General features: G+C 45.3%; 1 protein-coding gene across 9 annotated transcripts in view; it reads left to right on the top strand.

Moving 5' to 3' along the window:
- Positions 1-213: 213 nt before the first annotated feature.
- Positions 214-11,534, top strand: part of FHOD3 (formin homology 2 domain containing 3) — a 407,898-nt gene continuing 396,577 nt past the window's right edge. For 4 of the 9 annotated variants that reach the window (XM_087759858.1, XM_087759832.1, XM_087759875.1 and 1 more), the window contains exon 1: positions 216-771. In XM_087759858.1, the coding sequence (XP_087615984.1) occupies positions 607-771 (165 nt within the window). In that variant the 5' untranslated portion in view covers positions 216-606. Of the gene's footprint in view, positions 772-11,534 lie in introns of all 9 variants that reach the window. The other 5 variants (XM_087759866.1, XM_087759824.1, XM_087759808.1 and 2 more) reach the window with 3 other exon arrangements.

Here is an 11,534-nt window from a genome sequence, read left to right as displayed (position 1 = left end):
GCTAGCGGCCCCGCTCGCTTTCTCTTCCCCGTCCGCCCGGGCCGGCGGAGGCGGGGGATCCCGGGCGGGCTCTCCTTCCCGCCCGCCGCGGGGAGGTCTCCTCAGGCCGAGGGGAGGAGGGGGCCGCCTGGGGGCCCTTGAGGGCGGCGCCGCCGGTGGCCGCGGGGAGGCGCTGGCCGCCCTCCGCCCGGGGCTGCCTGTGCTGGCCGCGGCAGTCCCGCTGCCCGCTCGGCGCGCAGCGGCCGGGCATGGGGGAGCTGCTGCCGCCGCTGCTGCCGCTGCTGCTCTGCCCGCGCCCCGCGGCTCCGGCGCCGCCTCCTTTCTCGGCCTGAAGCGCGCCCGCACTCGTGGATCCCGGCGGGGAAGGGGCCATGGGCCGCCTCCCCGAGGCGCGGCGGCTGTGAGGCGGCCGGCGCTCGCTCGGGGAGCCGGGAGGCTGCCGGCCGGCCGGCCAGCCTGCGCCGGGGGGGCTGCGGCCGGGAGGGGAGCGCCGCTCCCAGCCGGCGGCGGGCACGCACGCAGCACCTCGGTGCCGGTGACTCGGGGGTGCCCGCTCCGCCGCCCGCGCCCCCGCCGCGCCCGGCCGCGGCGGTGGATGGATGCGCCATGGCCACGCTGGTGTGCCGGGTGCAGCTGCTGGATGACACCGACCCCTTCAACAGCACCAACTTCCCCGAGCCCACCCGGCCGCCGCTGTACACCTTCCGGGAGGACATCCCGCTCGCCACCCAGCTGGCCGGGGTGCACCGCCTCCTCCGCGCCCCGCAGAAGGTACTGGGGGAGGGCGGGGGTGTGGGGGCACCGGGCGGAGGGCGGCGGCCTCCCCGCGGGAGCCCGGCGGCGGGGAAGACGGGCCGAAAGGCGGCGGGCGGGCCCCTGCGGGGCGGCAGCCGGGGCTCCGCGCCCGGCGGGGCTGCGCGGGGAGGGCGCCCAGCGGAGGGGCTGCCCCGCCGGCTCCCTGCCCCGCCGGCTCCCTGCCCCGCCGGCTCCCTGCCCCGCCGGCTCCCTGCCCCGCCGGCGCTGTCCCTCGCCCCGGCAGCGCACACATCTCCTTCAGTCCCGGGGAGAAGCCCGGGGGGGCGCCGGCGGGCCTCCCCCGCTGCTCTCGTGTGTTCCCAGGCGCCTTCCAGGGCAGCCACCGCCTCTGCTCTCGCTGTAGCTGCTGCACGTTGTCCTCAGGAGAAAAAAAAAAAAAAAAAACAAACCAAAAAACGAACCCACCAAACCAAAGCCCTACTTGGGTATAAGATACTACATGCCTGTCCCTTGCTAGTGACTTCTGAACATCGGGGGGTATTGAGGAATGCCGTGTTGTTTGAGGACAGCCGAGCTGCGAGGAGCACGGTCGCGCAGGCAGGATCCGAGCTTTGCTGTGGCACGGTTTAATGAGCGAGGCAGTCACAGCAAGGGCTTTGGTAAAAATAGCTGCGTGTCTGCTGCCCTTGAAACAATTGGTACTACTAGTCCCTCTTGCGAAGAGCTGCAGCGTGTTACTGCCATGGCCCTTGTCAAATCTTACCTATCTCTTCTTGCATACTTCTTCTAATACGTATGCTGGCATCTGTAGTTCTGCCCTTGAAGTCAGGCACCCGGGCATGATCCTTGAATTTTCAGTTTTCAAAGCAATGCCATTGATTGACATCATCATAATGTCCTTTCATTATTATCTTGTATCTGCATGTTAGTTCTGCAGAGTGCACCAAAGAAAAAAGGAAAAATGCCCACTTCTTGTTTCTTCACAGAAGAAAACAAAGTAAAAGTTGTAGAACTTTTATTTGCTGGCTGATGGAAGTGGGAGGAAAAGACTCTCTTAACATCACTTGTTGTATTATATCTTGCTCTTGGGAGCTTGTGGGAAGATGACAAAGGGCTGTGTGTGCCCTTAGATTTAAGGATATGCAAAACCCCATAAAAGTATTTCAGAGAGAAGGTCTTGGAGCAGACAAGTTTTGTATTTGTAGAACGGTTTCTTGCATAATAGTTGCCAAGGATACAGCATCCAGCGAACAGAGCTCTGCCTGACGCACAAAACCTTTGGAAGCTCTTGGTGCGCTGGGTCAATTCTGTTTTCATGTGCTCAGTCATCCCCAATTCAGAGACTGGTCCCATTGTTTTCAAGGGAGGCTTTTTTTGGCGTCAGAGCTAATTAAAAGAAGGGCAGGACAGATTCCGACACCTAATGAAGTAAATAAAAAGATAGTTTAAAATCTGCATATACAGTTAATTCAACCTCATTTTCAAGGTTATTCCACTGTGTTGTGCTTTGCTTTTACTTTGCTTTGAATACTGTCCTGGCATTTTTTTTATAACCCTATACTAGCCACCCCCCCCATTCCTTGCCCCCAGTTTACTGTCTTAGAAGCCACCCAAAACCCATGACCACTTCTATACGTTTAACTCCTGCCCTGTATTTCAGTGTACAGTGTGTTTCTCAAGTTTAATTAATGTTTGGAAACTGGACTTGCAGACTTTGGATGAAAGATGGCCTAAGTCTCTAGAGATGCTCTAAACCCAGCTATTGAAAGATAGCTACTCTGCTAAAGGCAAGTCCTGGTCTGGTGACTTGTTAATCTGAGGTTCTCACTCTTGCAAACATTTTGTTTCTGCTGTTGTAATGATGTGGGCAGGCTCCTTGAAATCTGCTTACATGGTTACAGTTATCTTTGTGTTTGCAGAACCAGGGCCTGTTTCTAGAGTGCCTTAATTATGTCTCTTGGCCTTCTCTTAGCTTCTACCAAGAAGGAAAAAAAAAAGGGTTGATTAGACTTGTTTACCTGTAATAGTTATGTTGAAAGGTTAGTTCTTTGTGTGCACTTGCAGTTAGCTCAACCTTTCTGTGTTTGGCATTACATCTTTCTGTGTGTGATTTTTTAGAACCAACTGATCTGTGTCGCTTTTTATGGACAGGCTTTCCATTTTCTTTTTTGGTGGTGGAAATAGTCTTTCTGCAGCTTTTCCTCAAGACTGTATTCACCTGGTCTCTAGAAGATCACCACATTAGTTGACCGAGAAGGATTTTGCTCCATTTCTCCCAGAGATCAGGACAAACTCTGTGGTTCTGGAGGAATGCAGCTGTCAAAGCAGAGCATAGGTTGAAATTTAGGTGTCAGTTCACGCTGACGCATTTGAGGCTTGACTGATTAATTACTTTGAAAATTAGTGAACTAATGGATTGATGGTCCATTTATTATCTTGATGGTGACTAGAATAGAGTATCTTGAAACAGACTTAGGTGTTTATAGCTCAAATACGTAGTAATGCTGATGTCTAAATCATTGCTGAAATCTTAGAAACTGTTGACCTTTTTGCCAGCGAGTTGGAATGATCAACACTAGTTTTCTTTCATCAGTTTTTAAGTTACTATCTTTTGACTTGGATGAATATTCACTTATTCTCTGAACAGATGTGCCAACTTGCTGCCTTCAAATCACCGGCTGGTTTGTACATCTTCTCGTAGACAATGTACTGCTGGGGGATGTACTTGAGAGAGTGAAGTCAGTAGCGGGAATCCAGCTCACTTCAGTGGGTGTCAGATTTCGCCATTGCTGAGTTGAAATTTGTAGTGACGACAGTATTTTTGTAGTTAATAAAATAACTTGTATATTGCAAGTCATTGTAAGTTAAATATTATAAACAATTATTAAGAAAACCATTTAAAACTGAAATGAAAAATGCTTTGACATTCTGACCAGTCATAGTATGTCGTTAGTAGCTTTTTTGTAATCATCAAATGTTATAGTTTGACTCCAAAGGGCAGCATTACTTTAGTCCAGTTCTTTGGAAGTACAACTGTTGATTTCATACGTTGGTTTTACTACTTCTTCTCTTTAAACTTACAAGTATACTTGAATCTGGGTTGAAGTCTAGATCTATAAATTGTCTTCTGAGTGGCAATGGTTTTGGATCCTTGTGGAGGAACGCAGTGAAGTTAAGTGACTGAGTTCCATGAACGCTGTCTAGGATAGCCTTTACTGCCCTGAATGCATCAAGTATCTGGATGAGGTGGAGCACCTAAACCAGTTGACAGGGAAAAGTGAGAAGAAAGGTGTCTGCAATCATTCTTTCACTTGGAATTAGGTGCCTAATTGTAACCTCCTCCCTCACCCTTTTTCCTCCCCCCCCCCCGCTCCTCTCTGTGCACACACCTTTCCCTACAGCCGTATCTCTGGATGAAGCAGCTTGCTGTACCCTGGGCTGCACTCAGTTTTGCCTTGTGTGTGCGGCAGGCAAGCCCAGTGCTCACATGCCGAACTGAACCCCACGGGGCAGGGCACTGCTGTCAGGAACCCTTGCCTTGGGTATCCCCCATGGTTTCAGGTGCCTTGGTGCTAGACGGTGACACACCATCTTAGTTGCCGATGCAATGAAGTACCACAAATTCTGCTGTGGTATTTTTAGCCACATCTACAAATTCTTGCTGAGTTACTAAGCCACGTCGCACAGCTTTTGTGGGTTGCTTATATTGATTTGACTGCCCAAGGTGCCATTTTGGATTTGGCTTCTACGGCTTTGTTTCTGAGGATTTTAGGTGTCTCTTACTGTCTGTTGCATGAACAAGAACTGAATCTAGTCTGGACTCTGAATTCAGATGTCCCTTTTGCCCATTTCTGTGAACCTTGGGAAAATTCAGAACTGGATCTAAATTTGTGGCTCAGGCCCAGTGCCAATAATGCGCTTTGAATCTAATTTGGTACTTTGGGTTTGTTGGTTTTGAATTGCTTTGAGTTACTTGATACTTACGAGTTGCTGACACAGGGTCATTCAGGAGAGTGGATATACATGGCCGATGTCAAGTGGTGTGCTTTTTTTAGAGATTTTCGTTATACCTTATTCATATAATTACAGCATGCTGAGTATGTTGCCATATTCTGTTTTCACATCCCACAGTACTGTTCAGTGTTGGGGCAGGTTTGTAAGAAATACATGTTTACAATAATACAGGAAATCAGACTGTCTAATGTATCTAGAAAATGTAATTGAAATACTTTGTGTAATAACGGAAAAGCAAAATCATCTCACAGCACATATGCTGTACCGGTGGTCATGGTGGAAAGGGGAGATGTAGTGCTATAAGGATAGTTGTTTTGACCTCCTTTTCCCTCTGAGAAAACTGGAGGCAACTTCTGTGTTTAAATCTCTTCCAAGAATTTGTTATTAGGAACAGCGTCTTTCAAAAAACAGTGGTATAAGGAAATAAATCCAATGAGCACTAGAGGGATTCAGGAGTTTCATTCATAAAGAAACCATCCAGATTTCCATCTTCAGCTGCTGTGATTTAGCCCTAGATTAAAGACGGGGCTGACTCTGGGGCATGGTGTGATGTAAACTGATAGCAGGGGCTGTTCCACCGGGTTGTGTCCTGGCATGGAGCTCAGCTCTGGCATTGAACTCAGTGCCAGTTTTCTGAGAGCAGAAAACCTACCAACTGGCTCCTTTTCCCTGGGTTTCCTTGAAGCACAGTGGCATTAACAAATGCCTTGGTGCACAGAGGCTAGGCAGAAGCAGGAGAAGAGGGGATCATTTGGATCCTGATCCTGCTGGAGGCAGCGGTAAATGGAGCAGCTGTTCTCTGAAGAGAGCATTTTTGGGTTGGTCGTTATGCTCTTCATGGGAGCTGAAGAATAGAAGACGGAAACTGGAATATTGTCTTTGTCCCAGGGAAAATGAACCCACAGGCAGAGGAAACTGGCTGATATCTTCTGCAAGTGTTGCTGCTGAGGACTGGGGAATATTTTAGCTGAGGGCTGTCAAGTTGCCTAGGTCTTTCGTATTCTTCCTGAGGCAGGTGGACATCAGCCCTTTCTCATCCTTCGAGAGACGAGGGGATTTAACACAATGGTTATTTCCAACAGGTTTCCAAAGTGTTCTGGATCTAGCCAAGTATTTCTGGAGCTGACAAAATCCCGTGCTTCAGGAGATTGACCCTGTAGTGGTCGTGTGTGCTTGAATTTTCTAGGGAAGTATTTATGAGGGCAGAGGGGGTAGGATCCAGCTCTGTCTTCTGACTTGAAAGCATAAGCTGCATCAGAGTCCTGTGTGAAACACACTCTTCTGGGGGAGTATAAACACCTGCCCAAAAGCACAGCTGTGAAAAGCTGCCCAGTCTCCAGGAGCTTGCTGTCTTCTGCGGTGTGGGCCTTCAAAGGAGCAGAGGTACCCGTACAGCCGATACAAACTAACCGTCAAATGCTGGGCTTTATCTCTGGCAGTTTAACCTAAGAGGTCTTTGAAGTTCTTGCAAGGTTCTTCTGACAAGTTATAGTTCGGGCAAGTTAGAGTTCAGTTCAGTTGTTTGATCTAGGCTTAAAAAACGTATTGTAAAAGCAGGGGAGGAGACCTATGCCAGAGATCTAATTCCTGAATCTGACACTTCTCTCTTGCAAGTCTCTCGGTCTGGCTGCGCATAGCTCAAAAGTCTTTGTAAAGCTTAGTGTCAAGAATGATGGGAGTGAGTGTGCTGGTAGTTCTCAGGGTACCGCTAAATTTTGAAATCACAGATTGGTCAGATGCAGCCTCTGGAAACTTGCATCACCATGCATTTACTGGAGGTTTGTAATCAAGCAAAGGAGGTGAATAGGAAGAAGTTAGACCTTGCTGTTATCATACCTGAGACTTGTACTTGCAGTTACAAATTTTGATGTTTTCTTTCAAAACCAGTTGTAGATACCTCCCTTCTTCCAAATTCTTCCAGAATTGTTGTATGAAGATTGCTAATGGCTTCAGTTAGCAAGAGACTTAAGATGACGTAAGTCCGTATCTGTGTTGGAGGGATGGTCAGAGAAAGACGTGGAACAATTGCATGTTGCAATCTCCTCTTCTTCCCGTGTTGTCTCAAATACGAACAAAAGTTCTAAAAACTTTCTGGAGGAGTTTTTTCTTTCCAGTGCTTGCACAGCCGTCCTACTCGCCAGTAATTAGGGTCTAAATGAGACTCCATTTTCTTTCTGTCTGATCTCACACACTGCGTTGTGAGGATGAGTATTACAACCCTTGTGCAACTGTATGGAAGGCAGTTGGGCTGTAAGTCGCCCATCCATCACATTATCACCTATGACAACACTACTCAGTTTTACAGTCTACTTCTCTGACCAGAATTCAGCCAGGACAGGTTGGTACCTGTACTCTTTCAAAGTGTCATGTATTTTTCGGTGACCCCGAGTGGTCTGGGCTGGGGCTATACACCTTCTTTGGTAAACAGTGCTTAAGTAGGCTGTACCCGTGTGCTAAGATATTACTTCATTACCGGCTCAGAGGAAAAAGTGCCAGCTACTACACCTCTGTCATCAATTTCCACACCACCTGGATTGCATTATATTAATATTAACTCTATATTGTATTACAGTTACTAATAAGACAGCAAGGAATGTTGTTACATATTTTTAGCAGAGGAACAAGTTGGGACAAAAGTAGCAGTGAGCTCCCTAGTAGGCCCAGCTACCTAGAAACATCTGCAACCATCTGGCATGTGAAACTATTGAAGTAAAGGTGAGCGAGACTTGAAAGCTCACTTCCCACATATCATCAGCTTAACACATATATATTAAAAAATGCATTGCAGTTTCCAATTCCAAACACTTAAAAAGAAGTAATTCTGTCATTCCCAGCATTTTAAGAATGCTTTAAGAAAAAAAAAAAAAAGAAAAAGGATTTACCTTTTCCTTTACTTTCAGTATGACTACTTATGACTACTTGACTTTAGTAGTCATACTTCTAAACTGACCTTCTATCCATTTTGTGAGTAGGATATTTATTTGAATTAAAAAGTCCTGGAAAATTGCTAATTTTGATCCTGGATGCCTAGTCACTATTGCTAAACAAGGGCAACACATTATTATTAATCTTTGGTCATGTCAATCATCATTTTACATGGTAGTGCTCAGTAGGCTGAATAGCAAAGAGTGGGGTAACTGGAAAAGCAGCTTCATCTCCTTTTAGTCATAGTTCTAGAGTGGTTTTTAAGGCAAAGTGTATATACTTGGAAAAAAGAGACTTGGACACTGTTGCCTTGTGTTTACTAGCAGTTAAACTCTTGATATCAGGAAGATGAGAAAAAGCTGCATAAATAAACAAGTTGTAATACAAAGTCAAGTCAGGTATGTGTGATTACATGCAGTAGTGGAGGGGTGTGCATTGTTTGAAGCTTTATGGTTGTCAGCCACAGAAATAGTAAGCTGTATCTTGTGCTTTGTGTAGGTAAACCAGTTGTATGGCTTTAACTTTGGTACAGATAAAGCAATACAATTTTCCTCTTGTACATAGCATGCATGATTATATTGGAATAAAATGCTCTTATGGATATCTTGTATTTCCCTATTTAGGAAGGAAAGAAAGTTATGCCTTCATCTTAGTTTCTGCGCTATCTTCTGCTTCTAGAAACTACAGACTATGCTAGTTAAAAAGATAATTGTAAGTAACATTGATATTGATTAAAAAATAAAAACACAAGACATTTCAGTGCTGTTCTTTGAAGCTAGTTGCCTCAGATTTACTAAAGAGTCCTTCAGTTTTTGTATGTGAATTGAGAAAATAAGTATTTTCTTTAGAATTGTTAATATACTATTGCAGTCACGTGTAACAGCTTCAGAGGTAAAGTAGCTGCTTCAGCTGGTGGTGAGCTGCCTGAGGATTTTGTGTCTAGCTTTTCCCGATGGCTCTGTTATCAGCAAGGAGAAGATGAAGTTCCTGGGCCCTCTCTGGTGGGGCTGCACAGCATGCTCGTTGTGAACCACCTGGCATGATTTGGGGGCTGGCAAAGGAGGCCATAGCTGTGCCAGTTAGTTTGCTCATCCAAGGGTCCTATGCAGGGAAAGGCTAGCTGAAAAAGCATGTCCTGTCTGTTTTCTTACTACATTACTGAGAGGCTATTTTAGTGCAGAGTTTGCAAGGAAAGAGCATAATAGCAGGGCATGCAATCAGGACACCAGTAGGAATCTCATCTGTGCTAGTGAAATGCCAAATGGGGACTTGTGCCTGGTTTTTGTCAGGGTGGAACAGAAGTTCTGAATTTTCTCCAAAGCACCAGTGATGACCCCATTCTAGCTGTGGGGTAGACATAAATAGACTTTTGCTGCTCTGAAACACTTGGAATTTTATGGGAAGTGGAGAAATCAAAAAATCTACCCTCTGTTTATTACCATACTCCAGCAGCTGTCCCTGGAACGTGACCTTTGGCTCCACACACAAAGGGTGGGTTTTTTTTTTTTTTTTCCTCTTCATCTCTAGCATTGTGAGGGAGTTGGCTTGTAAAAATCTGGAGTCCTCTGCCCTCCTTATGGGAGGTCTTGGTGTCTCTGGTTGGGGAGACTGTCCCAGGTTTGCCAGGCAGAGAATTAAGGGTACCTGTTGAGCTTTATTCTTTGCACCTGAGAAGTGTAGCAGTCCTGCAGGGCCTGAGCAATTAAAGGCGATGAGCAGCTGGATAAGAAGAGGAAATGAGCAACAAGGGGGAGAAAGAAAATGGTGGTGTTTCCTGCGACCCTGGGAAGAAAGGGGAGACTCCTGAAACTGTAAGGTTCATCTGTGCTGCCCTGTCTCACAGGCAGTGAGGACCTCTGTGCCTGACCATTGCCTATCAAAAGTAAGTGAATTTGTGGTATTTTCTTTGTGTTTTAATGTGTTTTGGTGTGTTTGGGTTTTTTTGTTTGTTTTTTTTAAACTCGGTCACTTTCAAAAGGGTGCAAGGACTGTGAAGCCTGACAGTGGTGAGTGCCAGGGAAAGGAGGTGAGCTGCACTCACCTGTTTTCTGGTTATGAAAGTGTGTTGGTTCTAAGGCTAGTGCCTTCTGAATTTCAAAAGCCTCCCTTATGAGGCACATTTTGTCTAACTCCTTCCTTTAGGCATCTTTATAGGAACTTGTAATGTGATTTGAAAATGGGTGTGTTTTGAAAAACTGTGCACCTGGGGAAGAAAAGGTACTGCTCAGGCAAATTACACTATTTGTGCTTTTCAGTCTCTACACGTGTTCCTTCCTTGTTTTCATTATTCTTTCTTTTAAGTACTCTGTATCATGCTACCAGTTGAGTCAAGCTTCTCTAATAAATGCAGAAGGCCTGTAACTCTGTACTGACTGCAGGTGAGGTAGGCAGGCTTTATTCACAAGTGGAAAAGCAGGGTATAAGTCAAACATGGTATTTTACTTCAGACAGATGTGACTGATTTCACCTGTGTTAGTATTCTAAATGATTAATGTATTGCAGTGATCATTGCTGGTCACAGTTGAAGGACTCTCATTTTACTGTGAATTTTCATTCTGGTTTGATTATAATATGTGAAATGTTTTTGTCTTGTGGCTGTACAAGGCAGAAAGAAGTGCAGCTCTTCTGGATTTAGTATCTACTGTTGTTTGCCTGTGACCCAAGCATTTCCTTCTTGTCTTATGCAGCCTTTGTTTTATATTGTAGTACTCCTTGTTATGCTTGCTTGGTTATGTCCCCTTTCTACATTTTTTGAGCAGCAGTGAGCTTGAATTGTTGGAAGTAATGCATTTAGGTTTGTTATACTTGCCTTGTAGATGGCAATGTGTTCTTGTTTAGATGCTGAGTTCAGTTGTTGCTTTTTTTGGCCTAATTAAAAAGTTCACTTGTCTGCAGTGTTGTTTCAGCTACTGCATGGTGGTTTTGCTGGGTGTTATTCTGCCTTATGTGTATGTTACTGTAGTTAAGCTTCTTCTAGACTGAGCTGTGGCTTAAGAAGGAAAACTAGCCATTTTTCTGATGAAGCTGAATGTTGTAGGGAGAAATGGTGGAAGAAAATCCTGATCCTTTAGGAAGTAAAGGAGTATAGTTTCTGAGACTCAGGCTGTGTTTCTCAATTCAGATGCTACTTAATTATGCTTTTAGGTTTCCTGTCTTCTCGGTGGACTTCTTTTGCTTGGTTTTGAAATATGGATGAAAAAAGCCACCATAGTTATGAATGTGAATTCATGCTAAGCCTAGAGTATGCCCATGTCTTTGAGTTTCTGAACTTACTAGTCAGATTCTCAGAGTTCATTTTTTCTGGTGCTTTTATTTCACTTGAAGAGAAGTGATCAGCACTCAGAAACTTTGGAGAAACAACCACCTGTAGTAAGTTTGAAATCTGGAAGCTTGCCACAATGGAGAGAATTATCTCAAGATGCAGATATTCTTTCTTTGCTAATTAGATGTACCTTAATTTATATGTGTGTTGAGCCTGAAAGTCTTCAGAACATATATGTGTTCCTTGTAGTCTTTCTCTTGTCAAGGGGTCTGAATGAAACATCTCCTAATGTTCATCTGTACAAAGATGAAGAGGAAGATAATACTGCTTAGGCTAGTTTTCAGAAGCTCTATCAAAAAAAAATCAATGGTCCTGGGAAACTGGTAGTGAAACACAGCTTTACGCTTCCTCACATCATTGATTAGAATTCAGCTCCAGTTTTAGTGTATGAAAGTCATTAATGTTTGATAGATCATTTAGCTATATCCTAGAGGGTAAGTGATTGCATTGTGGTGTCACTTTCTTTTTTTGTTTTGATAGTCTCAAAACATTAGGTCCTGTAGGTCCTAAGTCTGAA

Source organism: Nipponia nippon, unplaced genomic scaffold, assembly GCF_047370975.1.
Source record: "Nipponia nippon isolate SJK-2023a ecotype South Korea unplaced genomic scaffold, ASM4737097v1 scaffold_1, whole genome shotgun sequence".
Classification (NCBI taxonomy): domain Eukaryota; kingdom Metazoa; phylum Chordata; class Aves; order Pelecaniformes; family Threskiornithidae; genus Nipponia; species Nipponia nippon.
The sequence above is the reverse complement of the archived record's forward strand: the minus strand, read 5'-3'. Positions and strand labels throughout refer to the sequence as shown.